Source organism: Camarhynchus parvulus, chromosome 5 (genome assembly GCF_901933205.1).
Source record: "Camarhynchus parvulus chromosome 5, STF_HiC, whole genome shotgun sequence".
Classification (NCBI taxonomy): Eukaryota; Metazoa; Chordata; class Aves; order Passeriformes; family Thraupidae; genus Camarhynchus; species Camarhynchus parvulus.
Genome location: NC_044575.1, coordinates 11733491 through 11761059, shown reverse-complemented (window position 1 = coordinate 11761059; position 27569 = coordinate 11733491). Strand labels below are relative to the sequence as shown.

General features: G+C 38.0%; 1 protein-coding gene across 3 annotated transcripts in view; it reads right to left on the bottom strand.

The window, feature by feature from the left end:
- The window catches only part of INSC (INSC spindle orientation adaptor protein), a 127171-nt gene that overhangs the window by 51634 nt on the left and 47968 nt on the right, over window positions 1-27569 (bottom strand). For 2 of the 3 annotated variants that reach the window (XM_030949570.1, XM_030949572.1), the window contains 3 exons: window positions 4350-4695; window positions 3801-3853; window positions 2087-2210 (listed from right to left, as the gene is read on the bottom strand). In XM_030949570.1, the coding sequence (XP_030805430.1) occupies window positions 2087-2210; window positions 3801-3853; window positions 4350-4695 (523 nt within the window). Of the gene's footprint in view, window positions 1-2086; window positions 2211-3800; window positions 3854-4349; window positions 4696-9790; window positions 9794-15263; window positions 15269-27569 lie in introns of those variants that run through there. The other variant, XM_030949571.1, reaches the window with a different exon arrangement.

Below are 27569 nucleotides of genomic sequence, written 5' to 3'. Positions count from 1 at the left end.
AAGGACACGGATATTTAAGAATAAATATATACAGAGCAAGGTAATGGGTACATGTGTAAGAGCAAGCGGTATGGAACTCTCCAGCTATTTAGTACATATTAATAATATTTAGTTATTGTGTTTGGTTCTGGGATTGAACCAGAATTTTCAGAAGGCAACCAATTTAGTTAGTGTAGAAGCTGAATCACATGGTGATACAAGATTTCTACTTTATTTATAAGAAATATTGCTACACCCTGTCTTACACTACTTTGTAAGGGTCTGCTTTTATCAGTAGTCAGTCAAAACAACACTGACAAATAGACATTCTTATAAAGAAATATAGTTTATTTCTCCAATGCAGGAAATACATTAAATATTTTTTAATCTTTGCAAAAAATTGTCTTGCTTTTGCATTTGTGTCAATGCAGCTTTAGAGAAGCACAGCTGTGAAAAGAACATGAAGTCCATTTCATTTTATGTTTCTGAAAAAAAGACAGAGTCGCTAGAGTAATTTAATTCTATTTCCTAGGAGGAGGAAGGTAAGCATTTTTGTATTTAATCCAACTTTGAAAGAAATGCAAGCAAGTATCCCATGTTTTACAGTGTTATTTATACAAAATTCAATTACCTTGCCTTTAAGAGGCTCTGTTCTTCCACCTTTAACATTAGAAAAATGCTCCATAATAATGCATTAGAAAACTGCTCCATAAAAGACATAGCTTAAGAGTTCCCAATTTGATATGAACCTATCCTGAATTAAATCCTGATACACTGATTAAAAAAAAAGGCTCTTTACACAATTTAAGCTGAAATCTCTCACACAGACACTGAGTCTGCTTCAGAGCAGCAAACTATCCCCAGACATTGTGGTTTTATGACAGAAGTGGGCACACAGCCTGATTGAATGGCTCAGAAAACTGTTCGTAAAACAATTTTTATTAATGAGTTCCATGTCCTTTAGTCACACAAATACACATAAGACGATGTGGCATCAATAATTCCACTCCCTTAAAAGAAGAAGGGAGTAGGATTTCAGGTGTGTCACTAGGTGCCAAGATGCCCAAAGGCAGAAATATCAGCAGGGAATAACTTCTCTTCAGACTAAAATAATAAACATCTTAACAATGGTTACCTACTCACTGAATTTGAAATATGCAAAGTTATTTACACACTTCAACTCATACATTTCATGGAGTTCTCATAAATCCCAACCAAAGAGCATTAGGAGGTAGCTTTTTAGTTTGACTGTAATTCTGCAAATATATTTGGGATATTCTCACCTCCTAGTGATAACCCTTTAAAACTAGAAGGGATTTTTCTGAAACCACCACAAATTTTTTTGCCATCTTAACACATCAGGGTATGCTAGAGTTTAACCAATAGCATTCATTAATTTTGTTTTGTCACTGTAATAAATACTTTTTAACTATTTGTGTTCACTAAGCTTCTCCTTTCCTCCTGCAACACAAAATTTCAGCATAAAATCACCTCTAAAACATGGACAAGTTACTTGAGTAGAATTAGGGAAGGGAAGGGAAGGGTCAAGATAGGTTGGCTAGACTTGCAAATTGCAATTATTTCACTAATGATCAAATGGAAAAAAATTAATGCATTTGCAGCCTCAGAGTAATTACTCAGTGTATTTCACAGATTCAGAATCACAGAATGGGTAAGGCTGGAAGGGACAATCAGAAGTCATCATTTAGAGCCTTGCAAGAAAGAGACATCAGGAAAAATAAGTAACAGGTTGAGCCAAAAGATCATTTTGTTTGGGATTTGAGGTTATTGGAGAATTTGAGAATGCGAACACCTAAATCTCATTGCAACATATTTGAGTTCTTGATCATAAATTTGTTGAAAATTGAGAGCTGTAATTCTAATCCTCCTCTTGATAACAGAATTATAGAATGGCTTGGGTTGGAAGGGGCTTCTAAAATAATTTAGTTGCTGTCTCCCTGCTATGAGCAGGGATGCCTTCCACTAGCTCATGTTTCTCAGAAGCCCCATCCAACCCAGCCTTGGATCCTTAATGGATTGTTACCCTCAAGATCCAACTATTTTGGATGAGCTTTTTGGCTTGGAGCTTTTTTAACTATAAACTAACCTGTGCCTCTTGTGCTAAAACCAGCTCTATCAACTGGCCAAAATATTGGGCCACAGTCGTGAGTGTTTCATTAACACAAGATTTCATTGACTTCAGTATCTCTTCATCTTCAGTCTGTAAGCACCTGAAAAGAAAGAGATGGGAAAGGGATGAAGGAAAAAAAGATACAAAAGATGATTATCAGAGGTGAGCCCCATGTTAATCACAGGGTATAACTGGAATTCAGCTGTTCACAAGGACTTTGTGTCATTAGCATCATTCCAGACTTTATTCAAAGCTTTGTATACACGGAGCAAATACACCATGAAAGGATGGACACTACTGAATGATTTTGGGATCCCAATTTACCTCACAGACTGCAGGCCAAATTTTGCCAGAGATGCTGTGTGTTTATACAGTGCAGCACTGCTCTTTTCCTCTTATGCTGATAGTTTCACTCTTGGATGCCCGCATTTCAACTGCAGCTGTGCATACCCACCCATCTTTTATAACCAATATTTCCGTAATTTTCGTTTCTTTACCTTCTTTGTCATAGCTTAATTATAGCAGGATAAGGATGAAGAAAGAAATGTGTGCCCAGATGAGTTAAACAGCATAATCAAAAATAAAATTTGGGCCTCTCTACAGAAAGATACATAAAGCACCTTTACAGTTAGTACAGTTATCCTGTGACTAGTGATGTTTGGCTCTAATTGAATAAATGAGATAGAGATGTAAAACTTTAAACAATTCAAATGAAATAACAAATAATTTCTCACAGAAACACATTCATTTGTATTGTCAAAGCATCTTCCACTCAGGCAGGCCACTGTAATGGAAGATATAGTTTAGGGATCAACCTCTACCTGCACACAGGTTACCTTTTCAGTTTTACCTGTCTGTCAGACACCTATATCAAATTTTTGTCAAAAAAGAAAAGAAGGGAGAGGGCTGATTTAGGGCAGACACTTTGAGATTTGAGATTAAAACTGTGTGTATTATAGTAAAATATAAAACACAAATGTGAGCCCTGTGAGTTTGGCACAAAGCAATAGTGCTCAAAAAAATGTAATTTCCTGATAATTAGGTGGTGCTTTTTCCCTGATGATATCCCCAAAACAGAATGACTTGCACAATGTTTAAAACAAACCAAAAAAGAGTGATTTAACTGTGCTGGAGGAAATGGGTAATTTATCTTAGAAAGCAGAAATAGCATAAGAATTATAGAGATGTTTATTTTCCAGTCTCAGCATTCCAGAGTGCAGGGAGATGAGTAAACCTACAACTACAATTTAAAGGAATGTGTATTTGCTTTGGTTTGATTTACAATACATGGATATGTTCATACAGGAACACAGTACAAGTCTCAAAATCCAAGTTTTCACACCAGCTGAAATACTGACTCCACAGAACTAGAAAGGAACTTTGTCACCAATATCTGTCACAGCCAGACTTTCTCCTGTGATGTCTAAAAGTCCTGAAAAATCCACTTGTGTGAACTTTGTGTCTATGTCAGACTCTGTGCAACAGCAGATCCCATCTTTCATTCAGATGCAGTTTAGGTAAAAGCAACTCCCTTCATCCAGCAGAGACTAACATTTAGAAAACCTTGCAGAGTTACAGCAGCCTAGTTCAAACAATTGAGGGGGTGCCTATGGACTTGTGCTTCTCATTAGAAGTTCTACAGCGTAATAAAACAGCAAAATTAATATTTCAACAACAAAATTTAAGTTACCTTTCTGTGAATGCTGTAAATTCTGAACACTTGTCTATTAAGAGTTTTTCAAGCTGCAGAGAGAGCAAGAGAAAGTGGTTTGAAAGTTATATCCGTACACATAATTGCTTTACAAAAATAGATAATCTTTGTTTAATTGAAAACCCTCTCAAAATATAATATTCCATATGAGCACCCTTCATCTACTTTTCTGAATAAAGCTGATAGAGATAAAACCAAGGTTTACAAAAAAATGTAGCATTTTCTACATTGTAAATGCAAAGGAACTCATAGATGGGGTGTCAAAATACTTTAGTTCTGTAGTCCTTGAAAGCAAAACATTTTTTCCGTGCTATTTGTCAACATTATTAACATTCAGAATAGCCTATGATAAAATAGGATCCAAAGTCAAGATTTCCATTGCTGGAAAGGGATTGGAAAGTCTTAAACAAGGGACCAGTATCAGTATGTAAGAACTTCTTACAGATTGTTTAAAGCAAGTTTTAATTACTGCAATAGAATAAAAATTCAAAAAATGAGAGAAACACATCAGGTAAGGCATCCTCTCACCTTGTGCATTTCTTCTGAGGAGCTCCTGGTGAAGGTGTTGTACTCATTTATCATGGAGTGCACGTGGCAGTTGACTCTCACTGTCATGCTGTGGACCCTCTGCCACCTGTTCTTCTCCAGCTTCTGAGCAATCCTGGTCAGCTCGGTGCTGATGATCCAAGCTCTCTTCAGCAGGAGCTGCAAGTTATCACAAGTGCTGTACTGTGAGGAGAGGACGAGTTCATTTTGTTCATCCTTCTCAATGCTGATGGGCTTGGACTGGAGAATGCACATGCATTCACAGTCTGTCATCAGCTTCAGGTCTTCCATCCATCGCTGAACAGAGTCCACCTGGATTAGGTGCATGCTGGAAGGCAGAGAGGGGAGGGAAGAATGAGGTAAAGCAAAACAACCTTAGAATAACCACCAGGTGCAGCACCATACAGCTGGTGGTAACCTGCTGTAACCACACACCACCCACTACTAGGTTGCTTGATTGACCAATTGAGTGACCAAAGGCAAATAATTGAATGAGCAATTTGCTTGCAGTAAGTAACACTGACACATTTAGCTCTTTATTCCAAAAGCAAGTTCTGGATTTCTAATCACTTTTATACCACACACGCCTCTATAAAATTATGTCTGAGAAATCAGCGGATATTAGAGATAAGTAAAAAGAAGTTTTGATTATGTTTTTTGGGGAAAGTGTTTCTTGTAAGTTCAGAGTTTTATATGGGAGAAGGAGCAGAGTTATGGGTGTATTTGCTTGTTGTTTATGGGCCTGTCAGGTTTTCTTAGACACTTGGCCTATCAAGGGCTTAAAATAAAATTTTACCTTGCAGCACCTCTCCAAAGCCCTTCCAAACTTATGCACCAAACCAAGACAGTGATCAATACTGCAATATCTGTTCCCTGTCATAGTCCCTGCAACTAGAGCTGGATTCTACTCCCTAATCAGAATTTTCCCCTCCCCCTTTCTTCTCATTGTTTTGTGTACATTTTGCACACTGACTTCCAAAGCACATTTTTTACATGACAACAAATATGATGTGAACCAGCAAGGCTGAAAAGCTCCTTGACAAGTGTCCCCTAACACAAGGGCAGTGAGCCTGCATTTTGTGCCCTTACACCCTCCAGCCAGTAAAATGTGGTACCTGAGGCAGAAGTTGCACTGATTCAGAGCTCATTTTTTGAGGGATCACAAATTTCATAGTCTCAAGATGATTTTTTTCTTATAAGGCACCCAGATCCTAGTAAAAACATTTTAATCCTCACCCCAACCATACTAAAATTTTCCAAAGAATTGAAAATAAAAGGTAAAGAAGAGATTAGATTAAGTAAAGGAAGAGAAAATGAATTTAACTATTTTTTCAAACTTCTGTTGGTATCCTACAGTTAATATGACAGATTAGTCATAGTAGATTGTTGTCTACTTCATGGATATATGTGCAGATTTTATGATACTATGCCAGAAAGGACAAAAAGAAAGTCCCTATTCTTTTAATTCAGATACTGATTTATTGCAACTCAGCAGTAACATTCTGTGCTGTTATATAAAGCCTTACTGCTAGAATAAAATCTGCAATCACATTAGCTAAGCTAAGGAGGACCAGGTGGAAGCCTTGTTCAAATCTTGGGCTGCCATTTATACTGTGAGCACCAGCTGAACTCCAGAAATCTCCTGCCAGACTACTCCAGTAATATTCCATAAATAAACAAAACATATTACCATATACAGGAAAAGGAGGCTCACCTCAAGTATCATTTCATGTAAATTGACAGCAAACAAGATACAGGAGATCAGTTTCATTGATTCAATCTCCCTTTTCACAATATATGATGAAACTACTTTTAATTTTGAACTTTACAGGCTACTGCTATTTAAGGTCTTTATTTCACTCAGCTCTGAATACTGTGTAATTGCATTTCATGATCGATTGAGGCCCACTTTCTCTTTGCTATGTGTAGTCTCCTTATTGCCTTTTTGGATCTGAAGCAAGGTTTCCTAATAAACAAAAACAACAACTTTAGAAGTTTGAGATCATTATTTATAACAATGTGCATAGTTTGCATGCAGAACAGGATAAACTCATTTGACACAGAGTAATGTATCTTTCATTTCCAAAGTGCACTGTGATGATTAATTAAATTTCTGTTTAGTAAGTAGAAATAAACTTCTACATTATAAATTCACGTTGACAAAAATCTAGAATAGAAAGTTAGTGAGAAAAAACAAACAAACAAACAAAAAAAGCAAGACAAAAAGTAATTCATATTTCCTTTAGTCCCAAAAAGTCATTCTTCACTCTAAGGAGGAGAAAAAGAGGAAATAAGATTTGCACAATGAAAAAAAAAAAAAGCATGGATGTTAAAGAAACTCTCCTTGTTTGCTTCTGTTCCTACTACTTGCCAGAAGTATAACTGTAGAATGTAGGATATTTTTTCACTGAAACTTAATATTCCTTAATTGACAAGAGCAAAAAATGATACCATTCATCTCCTCCTAGAGGACCACAGAAAACTCTCCCTGCTTACTGTTAGCTTTTCTGACACATTGTCCTTTAAATTAGACACACATTATTATCACTCAAATGAAATATATAAATTATTCACCTTCATCCAAATCTCACTGTATGTAGAGAAAATCATCTTAAGCATTCTGCAGATGAATTTGTAGATTCATTTTTTACACATTAAAATAAGGAAAGCAAAAAAGTGTGATCATCCCTAATTAGCTATTAAGAATCATATTCCAGATGGCACTTACAGAGCTCAAAAAACAAGTTGGAAATTTCCATTTTATCTCCCCAGTACTGGGAAAAAAAAAAAAAACCCTACGCCTACAAAATAAAAACAACCTTAATGGTTCAGACAAAAAAAACAAATAAACTCTGTTTAGCCCTTTATCCTGGTCCCAACATGCCCATTAGGAAAGATTATAAGAAGTGTGGCAAGAGCTGAGCAAGCCCTCCTTCCCATCTTCTGGCAATTAGTGGTTCAGGAACTTCCTCAGCCAGAAGTTGTGTCTGAGTAGGATGTTTTTACAATTCATGAAACAAAAGTAGCCATTAATCCCTTTTTGAACTCAGTTAAACTTTTGGCCTTTGCAACATCTAGTGGCAGTGTTCACATTGTTTATTTTTTGGTATGAAAAAGTGTTTCTTATTGTTTATTTTAAACTTGCTACCTGGAGATATGAACACAAATACTTTAGTTGCTATATTCTAAGAGATAGTGTAAATGAAATGATGGTTCTGTATTCACCCTCTTCATGCAATTCATTATTTTGTTTGCTCTACCCCATCTTCTCTAGGTTATTTTATTTCCATGGCATAGAAACTCAGTCTGTCTAGTCTGTCCCCCTATAGACAGCATTCCAACCCTTTGATCATTCACTCACTCTTCCCACCTTTTCCCAGTTTCCCTTTGTCCCAAGATGTAATGGGGAAAACAGGACACAATATACAAGATTCAGGTAAATTTATACATTTGAAACACATTTCTTTTACAGTCTCTATTTTCCAACAATTCTTAAATTTTATTTTTTGTCCTAAAGTGTTTTCAAGAGCACTGTTTCATCTTTACCTTTCTGAAAATACACTTATTTTGATTGCAGAATCTTTTCTGAGTGATAATAAATAATGTATTCACTATACATGTGAAGAAAGAAATTGTGCTTTAGTTCCCTTTACCTCCTCACATGTACAACTTTATGTTCATTAGCAGATTTCTTCTGTATTTTACAATTTCGTATTGTCCTGCTTTTATAACTATTTTTTCAGGTATTAATTACATTAAAAAATATTTGTTCAGCCATAAGAGACCTTACTTGTGTGATTTCCCACATTTCTCTACAATTTAGCAAAAGCATCTGGTTAACTGGCTAAGACTCTGATGTTTATAGAATCATAGAATAAAGACTTCTAACACCATCAGGCCCAACCATTAACCCAGCACCGCCAGGTCCATCACTTAATCCTGTCTTTAAGTACCACTTCTACACAGCTTTTAAATACCTCCTGGGATGGTGACTCAAGCACTTCCATAGGGCATCCATTCCAGTGCTTGACAACACTTCCAGTGAAGAAATTTTCCCTAATTTTCCATCTAAACCTCCCCTGGGTTACTTTGGGAGTGTTTCTTCTTGTCCTATCATTGGTTATTTGGGAGAAGAGATCAGCCCCCACCTTGCTCCATCCTTCTTTTAGGCAATAATAAAAAGAGATCTGTTAATCCTCAGCCTCCTTCGCTTCAGGCTAAGCACCCCCAGCTCCTTCAGCTGCTCCTCACAGGACTTGTGCTCCAGACCTTTCCCCAGCTCTGCTGCCCTTCTCTGGACTCTCTCCAGTCCCTCAATGCCTTCTCACAGTGAGGGGCCCAGACCTGGACACAGCACTTGAGGTGTGGCCTCACCAGTGCCCAGCACAGGGGCACAATCCCTGCCCTGCTCCTGCCACACACAATATTCATCCAAGCCATGAACAGCCAGTTTCTCCAGCAGAATGCGGTGGTAAACAGTCTCAAGGTCTTTCCTGCAGTCCAGGCAGACCAGCAAACAGCTTACAGCCTTTTCCTCAACCACTAAGTGGGTCACCTTGTCAGAGGAGGTCACGTTGGTCAAGCAGGACCTGCCTTTTCTGAAGCCTTGTCAGATCCCCTGGTTTTCCAGATGTGCTGCACAATGGCACCCAGGATGACCTGCTCTGGCTCCATGACCTTCCCTGGCACTGAGATGAGGCTGACAGGCCTGTAGCTCCTCGGATGCACCTTGCGGCTCTTCTGCAAGATGGTGTCACATTGGCTAAAAAGCAGCCACCTGGGATCTCTCTATACAGAGAGCTGTGCTGGTAAATAATGGAAAGTAGCCCACTGAGCACTTCTACCAGGACCCTCAGTATCCTTGGGTAGATCTCATCTATACTCTAGACTTTTGTTATTATTTCCCCTTGGAATGTGGGGGCTTCATTCTGTTCCCTGCCCATCTTCCATCTCAGGGGGCTGAGAAGCTACAGAACAGCTGCTCTTACTATGAAAGACTGAAGCAAGAAGGCATTGGATGCCCTGAGCCCTTTCTCATTCTGTCACCATGTTTTCCCCCCACATCCAATAAAGGAGGATGTCCCCCTTAGCCTCCCTTTTGTGGCCAATGTATTTACAGAACCATTTTTTGTTGTTTCTTACAGCAGTAGCCAGATCAATTCTCGTTGGGCTTTAGCCCTTCCAATTTTCTCTCTGCATAACCCCATGGCATCTTTGTAGCTCACACAAGTGGCTCTCCCTTTCTTCCAAAGGTGATAAACTTACCTTTTTTTTCCTGAATTCCAGCCAAGGCTCTCTGTTCAGCCAGGCCAGACTTCTTCCCCGACCGGCTCATCTTTCGGCAGCACATGGGCTGCTCCTGTGCCTCTAGGATTTCCTTCTTGAAAGGGAGATGTATAGATACATAGATGGATAGTAGTTACCCACTAGTTAAAATTACTGAATTTAATATGCTGTGGCATATTGACAAAAAAAAAACAATTTATCTAAACTCTACATTATAAAGGGAGCATTTAATGTAAAAAGTTGTAAAAATAATTCAGTGCAAAAAGAAAATTCAAGAGAAAGTCTCCAACATTCCTTAAAAGTCATTCTGTTTTAATTGAGGTTGTAAAGTATTTGACACAGTTTTCAAGAGCACTCAAGTGAACTTGACTAAGAAGCAATTTGAATACTCTGAATTCTAGTGTGCTTTCCAAAAAACATAGTCTTTAAAAAATTGTGTCATTTGATAAAAATCCTCTGGTGCCACTGGCTGAGGCCAGCTTAGAGCAACAGCCCATTAGAAGTGTCTTAGTTCAAAAGATGTTTGGACCTCGTCTAATATAGATGTTTCTGCACTACATAATACATTGCAGATAAATTTCTTCCTGGGTAAAGACATTTAAAAAACACTCCTATTTTAAATATCTAAGAAGAGACCTATGATATTCAACGTTCTCTTACCAGCCTTTCTCTTCTCCCTCCTCCATTTTTTTTTTTTTGCTATTTTCTATCATCTCTTAAGTAGTTTGTTAACTAACACATCAAGATTTTTAGGATAGACAAGATGGATTGATATCAAAATGAGTGATCTCTCTCATGTTGGTGTTACATGAACACAAAAGTCAAGAGTTAATGACTAGATCATTTGTTTAAAATTTCCATCTTGAAGCTCTTTACCACCATTTTACTGGCAGCACACACACTTCTGTTTTAAATTGCAAATGTTATCATGAAAAAGAGTTATACCTCCAATTTAGCACTGAGTTTCACTAAGTGCAAAAGTTTCATGTTTTATAACATTGTGTCGAAGTCGGAGCTGATCAATTCATGTGAATAATTCCAGCGGTCGTATTTATAAAGTGTAAAGACTTCTGCTCAGTCAAATTATGTTTCCAAGGCTTCTTAGCCTTTTTATCCATTTTCACCTAATATGACAGATTTATTACCAATCCTAATGATAGCATTTAGTACTGCTTCCAGATAAGCTTATGGTGAAAGTCAATGCCAAATCTTACAACTGTGTGCAAATTTATTATTCTAATTAGTGGTAGGTAATTAATTGGCAACAAACAACTTACTGAATGATTTTCACCCTCTCTTTGAACATAAATAATCTCTAATTTTTTTCTAATTCATCTTTTCAGAATTATTCATGGGTATGCAATATAGCCAGGGCCAATTTCCACATCAATACAATGGCCAGCAGAACTCAACTCTCAGTGGAAGGAGAGAGTGAAGAGCCATAGAGACAGTGCTCATTTTTCTTCAATTGCTTTACATGATATTAATCACATAAAAGAGCCCTGTAGATACACAATATTGTATTTGCACTGATTTGGGCAAAATTTTGTAGAGCTAGCTAGAGAGATAGCTTAAAACACACAGAGTAGCGTTAAGGTAGATAAGAATCAGATTCCTGTTTTTTAAGTGAGTGCACTTACTGTGTAGATCATTCCTAAGGTAATAGAATCCTACAAATATTTAGGTTTTGTACTCGATGCAGCAAGATAAAAGTAGAGCCAGATGGTTTGCAGGGTATTCTTTTTTTTTTTCCTCTTAATTTTACCTATTTCTTTTCTAATAGAACACCAGCAATCCAACTTCACTGTGACAAAAGGTGACTTTAGTATGAATTATTTAGACTTTTAGAACATAAGGATAAAAGCTAGTTTCTAGGTTTTAAGAAAGTTAACAGGCTATATTAAAAGGGCTCTTTTAATTAGCTTCAATGACTACTCAAAATTGTTACAGTTACCAAAATCTGACAACTTCTCCAAATTAAGTCAGTAATGAATAATTCAAAATTACTCAAAGATCATCACTGTAGAAAAGTCTACAAGGAAAGTAAAAACACAGTTATCACTCATAATAAATAAGGTATGTATGATGTGTGAACTTAGAGCTGTTCCATCAGGCCTCTTGAAAAGTCCATATAAATAATTTAGTGTTAAATGCTGCACCAGTGTTCTCCTCAGATCTTTACATTTTTCTGAGAAATCCTCACTGTAAGTTGTCCCTCTAAAGATGTCTGGAAATACTATACCAGTCCAGAACTGCTGGCACACTGCAGAGCTTAAGGAAGTCACTCTGTAAAACCACAGCCTAGCTAAGCTTGCTGATTAGTTCATGTAAAGTCTAGGACAAACTTATGTACTAATTTTCTGTACATGGGAATAGTTTAGGTAGGCCCAATCCTATCCAACCTCCATCAGTTGAAGGGATACTAAGAAAATGTTCAAGCTGGTTTTGTGGAGTTTTACTTCCTGCCTAGCACATTGAATTGCTAAAACAGTAGTTACCTTGACAAACACACAAGCCACTGAGCTCACAGAAGTTAAAGACCACAGTAAAAAATTTAATTTCCTCAGATAAGGAAGGAAAATGCAAAAAAGCCCCACTATCAGCAAGTTAATGACATTTTGATGCTGTTAATTGGCCTCTTTTCAAGCAAAGCTGAACAAAGAACATGATATTATTGTCACAATGCTTACCATCCAAAATGTCTGTTGAATTTGTATTTGTATAGTATCATTAATTCATACTAAAAATGAATGTTATTGCTTTTCCAGTGTTGTTACAAGATAGTAAACCAAGGAAAACCACTAAGTTTGTTGGATCCTGTGATATTGGCATATTCAGATTTAACAAACTGTTAAGGACTCAAATTAGACTTAATGAGCTTTGATCCAACTTAAGGAATCCACCAGACTTAGAAACAGGCAATTTTAGCCAGTCTAAAAATTGGACATGAGGGATGGGTCAAAAAATAATCTGCTGACAATATTGGTTGAAGGATATTGGTTCTTTTATTCTTGTTACCTGATGATTTGGAGCTGTTCTCCAGTGCACAGACAAAAGTAGTGCTGAAGATGAAGGATTCCATGACTCAATCTCTTTGCAAATTACAGCCTGGGTCTTGCAAAAAAGTGCAATTATAGTTTTCCTGAGAGATGAGACAGCAGAGCTGAGTGAGCTTAGCTTTGTGCACAATGGCAGAATCCATGACTTTTGACTTCATTATCCCAAAGTAAGAGGAATATGCCTCATGGAACATTGCATGACAAATCTTCTGACAACTTCCTTGCAGATTCATCCAGGAGTTTAAAATCTGACACAGTGACTGTGTTGATAATCTCGAAGGGATGTTGCCATCAGCACATGTTTAAATTGCAGATTGCTGAGTACACACACAGTTCTCACTCCCATAATTACCAGGGCATGTTTGCTGTGTTGTGAAGGAGAAAAGTGAACAAGGCCAGCAACAGGACAGAATGTGCTCAAGAGAGCTCACCCTGGCTCATTGCTTCCCAATGCTCAGGCTATGCTTGTAATTGAAGGGGAAAATATTCCTCACGGCCTTATAAGATTATGCTACAAAAGAGAGACACCTGGCAGGGAGGGAGAACTAGAAATGAAAGTGAAAAGGAGAAAAACAACACTGAACATAATTTCGGGCCACAGGCAGTGGAAGTGCTCAGACACAATCACAAGCAATGACTAATTTGAAGACTAACATGAGAGTCCATGAAAATAGCACTAGTGCCTCATTGAACATTGTTTTTTACTTCCTCCAAATCTGCCTTAATTTGTAGTTTAATAACAAACACTACAGCTCTCTGTGCCTTATTCAAAGGAGTTATGACATGCATTATGAGCAGCAGCATTAGCCTTTAAACCTTCTACTATTTACTCATTTAAGGTCCTAACCCTTCTGATTAAGTAAAGCCTGGATTACTTAATGAAGGGAGCAACAAGCATTTTACAGGGAGCTATGAGATCAGTATCACTCAGGAGACAAGAGAAATTTGGAGACCCTTGTTCACATCTATTACACAGCAGCTCCAGCTAAAACTGTCAAAAAAAAAAAAGGTGAGAAAAGGACAGTCTGATGTTAGCTTTTCTAAGATTCCTATCAGAATATTCAACAGACAAATTTAAAAGATTAAAAGTAGCAACACAGTGTCACAAATACTGAAATGAGAAGGCAAAAATACTTTAGGTGGTCTCATTCAAATAAGAAAGCAGTTTCCAATCAAACAAATTCAATATCCATGCACAGGTTTATATGTTTCTGTAGAAGTCAGAAGATGGAAAATGAAATCCATGCCATCAAACATACACATCTGATACTAGAAGCAACCAGATCAGATTACTTGCTCATAAATGGCTTAAAAATCACTCAAAAAATAATTTAGAGGGCTCAAATATGTTCTATTAAATGGCTATTCTAGAACCACAGAGGAAGTTGGGTTGGAAGTTTCTTATTTTTAATCTGAATTTCTTAAAAGCCAGTTCATTCCCATTTCGTTTCATGTTTCCTTTTAAACAAGATTTTATCTTTGAATGCATTTCTAGAAAGCCAACACATGTTCCCAGCTTCTAATTTGCAAGACTTGTCAAGCAAAATTCTTCAGATTCCTTATATGAAACTATGTCCTTTCCAGACCCCTGCTTTGAATAGATTTGTAAAATTAATTTTTTATTGAGAGACTTGATATCATGCTTGATAGAAAACAAAGTCTAACAGTAATTTTGAGTGATATTAGTACAACCTTATCTCCACCAGAAATCTCATTTCACACAGTCTAGGACTGAGCTTCCTGCTTTCATCACCACATCTTACTGGCAAAGCCAGTCGCAGTCATCTCAATCAGCCAGCATACATAGGTCCTCCTCCTGTTTTGTTTGCCATAGAATAAACTACAGGTATTTGCAGACTTTCTTGTCCTCAGCGTCCAAATGCATAACATTGATGTTTCAATTACTGCCCCCTTTTCTTCAATACTTCAAGTTCACTTCTAATTGTGTACTTTCAAAAGTACCCTTTGACATTACCCCTTTGTCTAATCACTAGTTTTATGTACTTTATAGTAAATACCATGTATAGAATCACTGAACTTCCTTTGTTCAGAGGGAAGAGGATAAATTAATTTTGTTTGCCCTAGAGAATGATAGATTATTCATTATTATGCATCTTTGGCAGGTCCATGTATTGGCATCTCATCTCCTGTTTTATTCCAAACCTTTAACTACTCCTTAGTAGAAGGTCTTAATTTTGCTTTCCAATTAAATCTTATTCCACCCTTTCTCACTTCTTAGACACAAACATTTTATGTTGCTATTTTACACTTGGAGTCACTACCAAATTTTTTAGTAAGTTCAGCAGCTTAAAAAGAGTAGTTTTCCTGCCTCTTGTATATTGTGTTTTCCTTCTCTTTCCATTCACATTACAGAGTCAAAACTAGGTGGTTAGTGCTCCTGGATGATGTCATTTTCCTTTGCGCAGGTGTTGAACCTAGGAAAGCCAGGCTAACTGAAGGTTTAAATGCAAAGAAAGCAGGTTCAATAATTACAACCAACAGGAAAAGCCAAACTCACACTGTATCTCCACTGCAAGCCGCCTCCTGAAACAGCAAAGTCTCTGGCTATACTATCACTTTTTCCATCATGCTTTGCCTGCGATGGCACTGTACTTTATCATAAAACATTTGAGGCAAAAATGTTTTCACAATATAGTCCAGTATTTTTCTACTGAAAATGGGAATTCTGAGCCACCTTGTATAAAGCATATTTCTGTGGAACAGCTGAAATGTAATCAGGCATCAGCTTCTGGTTGATAATCACAGATACCTGAGGATTGTAACATAAGCAGCAAATGTGAACCACCAACTTAAAATGAAGAAATGTAGTTCCAATACTCCTTAAAACTGAAATTAAATTCCTCCTCTGTCATCAGTGGACTTTGGATGAGGCTTGGGTGTGTGGCACTCATGATTCTTTTGACAATGCTTATAGTAAATTCCCCAAGGGCAAAGAATTTTAAGAACATAATCCCACATTGGAATTGACAAGAGACTAGCAACTGACAGAAAACGAAATTAATGGAGAATACTCTTGGGAACCTAACAGTTCAGCATCATCTCAAAGGAGGTGGTGGAGGCACCATCCCTGGATGTGTTTAAGACTGGATGGGGCACTCAGTGCCATGGTTTAGTTAAGGTGTTAGGGCATGGGTTGAACTCGATCTTTAAGGTCTCTTCCAACCTAGTCATTCTGGGAATTCTGTGAAAGTAAAAAAATCAGTCCCAGAATCTGTGGTTCCCTAGGATTCCAGTATTGAGCAACTCCAGGATTCCACAACCCTGGAACTCAACCACTCCAGGAATGTCTCCAAGGCAACAAGAGCAGGTTGGTGTCAGAGAGAGGTCTGCAGCACAGCTGCACCCACAGTTCAGAGGTACCTGATGGTGAGTGAGCTCCCACCAGCCCCTTGGGTTCAGGCAAGGTCGTGCCAACGTCTCTAGGCCTTCAGTAACAGAGGGAGAGCCTGACAAACTCTCTCTTTTGAGATTTAAAATTCATGTGCACAAGTGACAGTGCGTGAGTTCTGTAGCAGCAGCTCCTTCACAGAACTTCATCATTCCTTGCCTCCCAGCAGAGGGTCCTGCTGTATCCAGCCTGTCCTGAGCCCCCCTGGCAGAGCAGCAGGGGAATGGCTCCCTCATCGGCCTGCACCAGCCTGTTAGGCCCCTCTTCTCCTCCTCCTACTTGGGGGACTCGGGTTCCCCTTTCATTTCAAAATTTTGGACTTCTCTCTCCTCAAACATGGCCATTTCTGTTTTTCCTCCCTGTGTGCCACACCTTCCCCCTCATCTTGTGCTGATGGAGCCTCTCTGGGAGCTGAGTTTGGAACCTACAGCAACAGGTCCACACTAAGGAGCTCCTCCGGCCTGCAGCTTTTCTCAGGGCTAGAAAGGACATGAAAGCTTTTATTTCAGTGTGAAGCTTCTTTTTCTTCTTGAGAATCTGAATCTTGGCTTATTCCATCTTTCCTTCTCTTCCAAGGAAGGATCTGCCATGGCAATCTTCTGGGTACTCCTTTTGCTGATGGCAGCTGTTGACATCAACCAGCTGCTCTTCTCCTCTGAAGGGAAGGGAACTGTTTGTGAGAAGGAAAGGGAAGAAATCCTTCAGAAGTTGGAGGAGAAGGAGGAGAGCCTTCAGCTGCTGTACTCACACTTGAAGAAGGAAATTACAAACCTGGAAGATGGGCAGGAGGCTGTGGCAAAACCTGCATTGGCACTGGACACAATGATCCAACAGTGGATATGCAAAGTCCTTTTCTTGGCTGCCATCACGCTGTTCAAGCTCTGGGGATAGCATTTGCAGGAAGTCACTTGTCAGCACAGTGGAGAAGAGGAGACTGACACAGTATTCCTGGGGAAAGCATGGAAAGGAGTGGCCTTCCCTGACAACACTCTTTGTGCTAACTAGGGGAATTCATATCCACATGGACAGAACTGTAGCAAATCTTCAGTTACAAGGAGACTGGTCCCATTACCTTTGAAATTACTTCGGTCCACTAACAAAAAACTTGGTGCTTTAATGTATTAAGAATTTCTTCTTTTTTGTATCAATTGTTATAAATCCTAGGGTTCCGCTAATGAAATAGAATGGATTAAAGCAAAGGAATAAACTTAGCAAAATTGTTTGCTCGCAACCAAACAACTTCATTTCATCTGTTGACTCTGGCATTTTCCTTGCATTGTGCATTGCTAATACAGGCCAAACCAAACACCACAGAAATAGAAACCATGTTTGCTAAACAATACTATGCATGTGCAACACAACTTCACTATGCTGAATTGATGAGAATTTAGAGGAAGATGGTTCAGAAAGAGGCTACAGATATTTTGACTGGAAAGCAGGAAAAAGTAGTTTAGCACTGTTTCTTCCAGCAATAATGCAGAGAGTTTTTTGTTTAGAATGAAGTCTTCTACTGGCATCCAATGCTGGCAAGAAAGATAAGAGTAAATAATAAAAAAGTTTACTTATGTTTAAAGCTGATGACTTGAACAATGATGACAAACCATTCCTAAACCAAACATTAAATCTCAAGACCATACAAGTTTAGGAAGGAATCTTAGGAAATACTTTCTTAACTGGTATCAATAGATTTTCCTATCCTTGGCAGTTATCCTCCTTGAATGTATTAATGGACATTTGAATGCATAGTGAATTGCTGTGAAATTTGGAGGGTGCACTGTGGGATCCAAGGAAGCACTGCCTAGGCATGGTGTAGATTGTACATCTGTTTAAACAAAAGATGTTTAATCGGATTATTTCCAACTTTGATTTCTTTCCATTCCATAAGCAGTGCTCTTCACAGAATTCACTTTTCCAGAACAAATACCATCATTGTACCAAAATGGCCAGAATGGTGCAAGAACCATCACCCAACAGACAGAGGCACCCAGGCAAATCCCTTCTTTTCATGGGTCTGGACTGACCACATGGGTTCAAGCAGCATAATATGCCCTTCTCAACATTTTCTGAATAACTCTTGTCTAAGGTTGTAAGCTTTGTGCTTAATTTCATATCAGAAAGTGCAATGCAATACTCTTCTCTTTTTGCCCTTATCTATACAGATTTGATGGGCTGCTGTGCACAGCCAGACTTTCATTTGCTGAATTTCTTAAATCTTAACGTGGCTTTCCAGGCATGATTATGTTACTCAGAGCAAAAGACCAATCTAATGGATACATTCAAGCAGAAATTTCAAAAGCTGAGCTCCACTCTTGGCTATCCTACTAATACTCTGAGAAATTTTATTACTTCCTGCCATCCTTCTCTCCTGATAAACTCTCTTCTCTGCTTAGCCTAAGTGACATTTCCTTGGTTTTGCACTGAGCATTGTGCACCGTGTTCTCATCTTGATTGGAACTTCCAGATGCTACTGTAACACAATAGTGGTGAAACACAAAAACTAAAATTTTTCCAAGCAATCCTAGAAGAGTTCTGAAGGCCAAATAGGTAAAGCAAAAAGGAAATGAATGGTTATTTTTACTACTGTAGAGCTGCTTTTCAAGGATGGACAACAGCTGAAGCGTGAAGAATGCCTGAACTAGAACACTCTCATTAAAATATAAAATCCAAAGCAATTGGATTCCAAGACCTGAAATGGACAAGAGTTCAGGAGGGCCCTTCACAAGACTGAATGAGGTGAAGAAACAAACACAGCCTGGTTTCCTGGCAAAAGTAAAGATGAGTGGGCTAGGAATCCCACGGATTGCTCCTTCCTGGGAAATAATTCATTAGTGAGAACTTTTCACCTCACTGCTGTTCACAGAAACTCAGAATATCAGGTGTAAGAGGAGCAAGAGAGAGAGCAAATCTGACTGACATTGCCCAGGTGTCAATCTCCACCTTCACAAGGGAGCAAGTGAAAAGAATTACAAACCCCTGAGGATAGAACCGAGTGGCTTTTACATAGACCCAGAGAAAAGATAGAATAAGGATTCCTTCTTTTTCCCCCTTCCTAATGAGTAGAATGAAACAGAATATCTATTTATTCCTCTTCATTTAGCAACAGCAGGGTTTGGATCGCTGTCAGTGAATTTCTGGCACAAATGAGCTAAATAACCATGATTCATAAGGGCATGCAGGCTTCACATTCTGCAGTGCATTAAAAACAGAACAATGATATTTTCCCAAAAAAACCCAAAAAAGGCACATCATTCTGGTATCATTCCACAAAAATAAGCCAATTATCCCTCCTTAATTATTTATTTAGCAATAATAAATGCTTAGTGGCCATCAAAGAACCTGGAAGACAGCTAACAGAACACAGAAGTGTAGTGAACACCATTGTTTTGCAATAATACATCCCAGGTTCAGTGAATTGGCCTCTGGCACCAAATATGAATAAATGGATGTTTTATGGGAGTACCATCTTTTACATTAAAAAAACAATTAAAGGATGAGTGGAACTAGGTTTTTGTCCTCTTATAGTCCCTTATGGCACCTCACAACACATCAAGCAAATCAGATTTAAAAATATATTAGAAATGGAAGCAGGGAAATATTGTGTCATATTAAGTCTGTTATTGTCATCAGCTTTAGCTAAAGGAATTTATTTCATACAAATTACTGTGAGATAACAATTTCCACTCAAATGGAAAACACATGTGTGAAACACACTCAAAATAGTTACTTATTCACTGAATATTCTTTTAGTGTCCCTTTTGCAGCCTGTATTATGAGAGTAAGGTCTTCATGTGAAAGAAAAAGTTCTGTGTCTGTCTGATTAAAAATCCTCTTCTGCTGCCATCATGTAAACAGAAAATAACTGACTTCACTGTATAGGGAAGCAAATAAAATAGATACAGTTTTCTATGTGATTTCTATGTTCTACTGTTATGCAGAGTACAAGGATAAATCAATTTAGCTTTATTAAAGGCTTTTCATCACTTCATAAAATTTTCAAAGCACCTGCTCAACAGCTTTTCAAGCTTCAATTCTCAAGCAAGATGTACTTTCCTGTAGCTGCCACTAATACAAAAATTCAGGCAGCAATCTCAGCACTAATTTGGCACATTGTTTGCAAGCAAAAAATGTGTAATTTAGATTTCACTATTCACCTGACACCTGTTCCTGGAAGGACTGCCTTGAAAGCCAAATACTAAATTTAAAACATCTTACAGGCTTAACACTGTGTATTTTGGGCCATCTCTAACTAGGAGGGAAATATAGTTCCACTCTCTAGTGTCCCTCTCCCCCAAAACTTTTATTTCACTGAATTCATTCTTCGACTGAACATTACCCAACAAAAAGAAAAGCAGCTGAACCTTCCTTCTGAATTCAGAAGACAAGATCCAATAATGCAATTCCTACCTGGGGAAAGAGTCATCATTCCTCTTCAATATACTGCAGAAATTAATAATTTGAAAATACACTCTTCAAAAAGCACTGGTAGGTACCTCTGTTCCTCAAACAAAAGAAGATAATGTCTCTGATTTCCTGCCTCTCACTACTGCTGTGTGCTGAAGGCAAACACCACCCATTTCCAGTGGAGAGCCGAAAAGAAATACCAATGAACTTAATATAAGGCCAATAAAAGAACATGCATTGAAAGATATAAAGAAAGCATGAGCAAAACAAGAACAATTCAGCACAATTTCACACTTTAAAGTTACATTGAATTCTCTATGTAGGATGCAGGGGTGGAGGGGAATCAATGCTACATGCTGCAAACTTACTTCAACTGGATCAGTAAAAACATCATTAAATAACTTCTGCCTGTGTTTTGTCAGATGTGTACTGACAACCAAAGTTGTGTGCTTAGGTTTTTTCCCTTCCCACCTTTTTTCACACTGCTGCAACCCCACAGACATCTGACCTGAACTTGGAAGTTTTGATGGCTTGAGATATTCCAGACTGCACTACTCAGGTCAAAGTCTCATAGTGAGGTTTTAAAGAGCAATATTGATAAAAGTGTCATTGGTTCCATGAAAATGGAGAGGGATGAGACTACCCTCTTTCTCTATTCATGAAATATCACCTTGGTATTGCAGCACCCTTGATCTGTTAAATATATGGTTGGATTTTGCACCAAGCATAACCTTATTGAAACTAGATTTTCCTGCACTTCACAGCTGCCTGGAATGATAGCTGGCGAGAGCAGGAGTGAAACCATGACAGGGCACATGCAAATGAAGCCATTATGTTATTTGTGTCCATACACACATAGTTGAAATCAAATGTCATGATACTTCACAGAAAAAAGTAACTACCAGGTATATGAGACTACAAATAACATACCAAAATGCTGTTTAATACATCAGATCTATAAGTGGCTGTTTTCTGAGCTATTTTGTTCCTTCACTCTTTCTCTATCCCATTCTCCCCATTTGTTTAGGATTTTTAAAAATCAGTTTTTATTCATCAGACTTAATTTGCAGTCCCAATTAAGGGAGCACATATATGCATACGTGTATACCTGTGGGTTATCTGTCCATATATCTCCTCATTCAGATCATTAAGTTGTGTTTTTAACATATTTTTTCTTCATATGTCATTTGCTAGATATTTTGCTGTTAAGACATTTGTCTCATGCCATAAATTCAGCTGGAACAATTTGCTTATCAATACACATATACATATTTATCCAGGAAAATATTAGGGCATTTATAATGAGCTTATACTCAACTTTGAGGGATATTCATACAGACAGAAGCTCTCAGCAGAAGATCTTCCTGTGCTGATTACAAATTATAAAGTGGAACAAGTAAGAAACATCTTTATGCAGAGGTAAAATAAATACATTTACAATCACAACTACTCAAACAGAAGAACCATTTCTCAGCCAACTGTACTCAAAACTCTATTTAATTTGTTCCGCACCTTCAGCTTTGGGAAAAACAAATGCAATACCTTGATAAACAATCCTAGAAACCTTATTTCCATTTTACTTAATTTGCAGACCTAAGCTGTTGAGAAATAATCCCCTTGCACAGGCATACAAAATTCATTCAACTTTCTGACTTTGTATTTCCTGAAAACTAAAGAAGAGTTTCCCAAAGGAAAGCTCTAGGTCATGCTGAATAATCTCTGTGTCACTCCACCATTGGTCAGGATGTCCTTTCATAACTTTTTTGCACGTGGGTCAGTGAACCACTTGGTCACCCCTTGCACAGGTGCCTAACAGTGACAGCATTCCGAGCTTTCAGCTTCCAAATAACCAGAGAAAAAAGCTTGGAGAATAGTGTTAAGGCAAATATCAGCAGCATTTTGCTGCCTGTTAGCAAAAAGTTTTACTATTTCTGACATAAATGAATGCCTGAAATCCTAACATATCCTCTCTTAAACAACTGTAGTGAATAAGCTCATCTGTACCACATTTATCTGATTAGAGTAGAAAACTCTGTCCTAACGAGCTGCAGGGATGTACACAGAGCTGTTAATGGGCTGTTTTCACCACTGATGCTCTTTGACATATAAAACTAAACTCACTTCTAGTTATAGATTACTTAAGGACCTAAGTTGAGAAGTAACACTGTTTTAATCTGGGGGCAAGAGTGATTGGAGGCTCTTTATGGGTTCAAATAAAACAAAGGTTAATATACCTGCAGGAAGCAGGTACAGTTCCTGTATCACATTTGTGAAATATTATGCGTGCTCCATCATATCCATTTCCTCTTTCCTGATTCATTTAATGCTGAGGTGATCATATTTGCCAAAGGCATTTCTTCAGAGTATGAAACAGGTAGAGGCATGTGAAAAGTGCAAAAGGTGGCTTTGCCTGGCCTTCATACAGGGCCTCCATGTAAGCACTGTTTTCAAGAGCACAGGTCCAAGTGCAAGCACACATTGAGGGGGATCCAAATGAAATGCTGAAGAGGGGTCCAAAAACTGATGCAACACTCAAAGCTGTGTGACCTAATTGTGGACTTCCAATGCCTAAAGGGAACCCTTCCAAAAAAGATGGAGAGCGACTATTTACAAGAGCACGACAGAATAAGGGGAATGGCTTCAAACAGAAAGAAAGTTTTAGATTAGATATTAGAGGACAAAAATTCTTTACTGTGAGGGTAGTGAGGCACTGGCACAGGTTGCCCAAAGAAGCTCTGGATGCTCCATCCCTGACAATGCTCAAAGCCAGGTTGGGTGGAGCTTTGAGCAACCTGGCCTAGTGAAACATCTCCCTGTTCAGGGGATTGGAACTAGATCATCTTTAAGGTCCCTTCCAATTCAAGCCATTCTATGATTCCAACAAGGGCACAACCTCCCTCATAGCTTTGGTTTTCTTTGCAACCTGTCTTTGTAAGCAATTCTAATAAAATCTAATCTCAAGTGTTATTGTCAAAAGCATGGTGTATACAAAGTGGAAAGCGTAATAATGCTGAAACATTTCATGAGACACACTGGGGAGAGAATGAAGGTTATATGTAAAAAAATAAGTGACACTCCTCAAAGAGGATTAATCATTGGACAAATCCCAACAAAAGACAGAGGTAAACAGAACACAGAGAAAGACTATAAGTTTCTGAAATTTATGGAGCCCCTTTTATTTCTTCCAAATGTAGTTTTAGGCTTCTTTCTGGAAACACAAAACCCTGCACAGGTTTGCTAGAAGAGTAAACTGAAATAAAATTTTCTGTGCTTTTGCACCATAACCAGTATATTAAATGTATGTCATATACATCCCTATTCTGTGTCAAATTAAAAAGGATAGACAAATGCTGACCTAAATTTTAATTGAAAAAGCATCAGAACTGTCCAAAAAGCTTCCCTGTTTCTTCCACAAACACATAGATGCACATACTGAAATTTAATTGGCGAGCAAAGAGCAATATCACGTCTTAGATGCTGGAAAATCCATCATGATTGTTGTGGAATCTGTTGAGGTATTTAAATTGATATCAAGCTGTTAACTTAAGTAGTAAAAAAGTCTTCAATTTAAGCATTGACTGAGCACCTCGCATTTGCAGCAAGCAGAACTGTGGTAGAACAATGGTGGGACCAATGTGCACTTTAAAATACCTCCTCATTCACAGCAGGGCAGCTGTGCAGCAGTTTAATCAATTGGACTGTTTGCACATTTTACCAAGGAAAAAAAATACATTTTCAAAGTTACTGAGATCAACCTCTCATCCAGCAGTTAGAGAACGTCCAGTACAATTCCAGCCCTTTGCAGCAGGACAAAATATCTTTTTTCCCCCTGGCAGTAACAGCTGATTGCTTTCCAGGTTGCTCCTGACACTTTAGCCAAGAGCAATAGGGGGTTAGACTAAGCCAGGAGTGTTCCCATCTAATGGCTTCCTGATTCACTCTCACGACACAAACACAGCCCTTACGCCTCCACATCAGGACTGTGCCACAGGAAGGCAGGCTTGAGAAAAGCTTGTTTGCTTCTAAATGAGATGGAAAATAATTAGCTTTGTGCCTGAACCACTATTGAGAGAAATTTCTGTCAAAACAACATAAAAATAAAATTATGCAGATATATGGCTCTTCCTTAATTCTCCCCCCGGCTTTCCACTGGGTGCACTGGACTATAAGAAAGTGTTAAACAACAGTAAATGTAAAGGATTGATACTTGAAATCTGGAAGCCTGAGAACCTCAGTGACAGTGTCAAGATTGAGAAACCAACTCAAACACCTGGGAATAAAGGACTCTTCACTGCTGCAGACTGGACGCTTGCAATATTCAGAAGGCCACTTCCTTTAAGCCTCAAAGACAGGCCAGCATAGCAGATTTTATGCTTGAAATATTAACTTAAAATACTAAAGTGAATTCAATTTGAAACTTGGAATTCAAACTTTAAAAGTTTCAAAAATAAGTAAAGAGAGTCATTTTGCATCAATGACACACAGCACAGGAATCTCTGGCCCAGAATTCAAGTCAGCCTGCAAACAAATGAAGGCTCCCTTACTCTGGGATCCTGGCAAGCAAGGTTAACAACGTGAATACACATCATTAGTGGATTTCACTGCTTTCCAATTAGAGTATTTGCCTGCCCTTTACTTTCATCCCTTCCCACCACCAGAGTTATCCCAGAGTTAAGTTGTGTAACACATAATACATCAAACTGCTGATTTGTGCTCAGCTGATACGGAACAAGATATTTTTTGCTCTATAGCACTTCCCAAAAGTTTGCTTTCACCGATCGTGTCATCCATTGAACAGCCTCAGTTACTTGGATACCATTGCCTAGTTCTTCCTTTTTTCTTTGATAATATTCTCAGCTTTTCCCTCGTTTGCTCTTGTTTAATCTTTATCCTGACATCAGTGCTGCTGACATTTAAGAGATTGAAAAAATATTTCCATAACCTTAGCTGAAGAGAATATTATATTCTTGATGCAGATGTTTTCTATACTTCCAAATTGGACCAAATTTTCTATATTGGACCAAAAGTTTTCTATAGTTCCTGGACCAAATTAAACAATGAAGTATCAACAATTAGCAAAATGCAAAATTCAAATACCTGAAGCATAGTTGAGATATGCAGGACAATTAAAAGTGGTTTCTTTAGAAACAAGTAAAATATTACATATAGGCCTTTATGTATATTTCCCTAAATAAAACAATATGTATGTTTATGTATGTGTATATATATTTTTCACTTTACCACGTTCTCTGAAATACTGTGAGAAGCAAAACAAAACAACTGGCATTGTTAACAGTCGCACTTCAGCTTAATATTAAATTCCTGTTTGCACTCCAAATCCCTCAGGGTTAATATGAGCTCATAAACCCAACCACTAACAGACACAAACCAATTTAATGGGACCAGAAATGGGGTCACACCAACGAGCACATTTTTTAAGATCATTATATTATTTGTCAAAAAGGGAAAATAACAAAAAAAAAAATTTACAAAGTTGAAACATTGTCCTTCTAGCTTTTTTTAATTTGTTCTTTACAGGCTACTGAACAACTGATTACAAGATCCTCCCAACCATCCCCAGACAACAGTGAAGCAGATTAAGAGAGACCAGGCAATTAAATAAGGAAGAAATGCCCAGGAAACAAACTGAAGAGAAAAATACTGTATTTAACACAGTATGGTACTAGTATTTATCCTGAACAGCTGAAAAGACAAGTCATAGTTAAACCACTGAAATACCTTTAATGAGGGAATTAATTTTTAAAAAATTAATTGTGGAAAAACACCTCAGAAATACCAAGGTACAGGTACTTGTTCATCAGTCTCCGTTATGGCCATGGTTGTAAAGAGAGTTTAATGAACTCATCACTGTGAAAATGATGACAAAAATGTAACATATGGAAGGAACAAGCTGGGTTTTGTGAACAGAAACATATTCTTTGCATTTACTGGAAGCAGTTTCTAGGTGCTATTCAACATTTCCCACCTGCCACAGTTCAGAAGGATGCTGCCCCCACAGCAAGCAGAACAAGACACACAAGCCCATAACATAGTGTGTATGTTCTCTGTGTAAGAACCACTGAAATAAAAATATATGGAGATAGGCTGGTAAGGACTTCTTGGTGTTTCCCCAGCTGAGGTGGAACACAAAGATAAGGGAAGGTAAAGTGGTTTGCCTGAGGCAAGAAGATTAATCAGCATTACAACCAGGAGCGAATCAGGAGGAATGATATCTAGTGCTAAATCAAAGTTTCAACAAACCACAGTGCCCTTTTGAAGACATACACAGCACCACCTTTTCTCAGAATAAGTCAAGAACTAATTCAGTGAACCCAAGTCCTTGAGCTTTAGGATCCCTTCATTAGTCTGATCATTGTTTTCAAGTTTCATGAAAAGTTGTATTTCTGTTAAGGAGGGCAACTTGGTTTTTTCCCCTGTCTTAGCACAGTAAAGGGGAAGGTCCCTAGAATGCTTCAAAGCAGCTTGAATGCTGTACAGGAAAGATCTATTTGATCTACTAAGCAAAAAGACAGGATTTCATCCTTAATTTCCTTCCAGGACTACATACAATTGCAGCTACATTACCAATGCAATAACAACAGCAACATGGCCTACCTGCTAGAAGGAGAGAAAATTACGGATCTTTTGGTTCCATGGCATGCCATTTGATTTCAGCATAGTCTACCTATTAGGATAATAATTTACAATTTTTAACTCCCTTACCATTAACAACTTTCTCTTTTAGTTCACAGGTGGTGTCCTATATGCTCCCCTTCCAAAAAAAAAACCCAAACTATACCATTTTTTCCAATATTATGCCAGCAGGAATACTAAATTCAGATTACCTGACATATATATAGTTGCATAGAAAGTCAAAGTGTCTCAGTAAAACAAGTAACTAATAATTTCATATTGTAAAAGGAAAAGCACACACACAGTCTTTACTATAATGTGCAAAGTTCACAAAGACTTGGAAGGTAAAGAAGTCAAAGATTAGACACGGCAGGCTCTGTGTTTTTCGTGTAAAATGCACCATTTACAGATCAT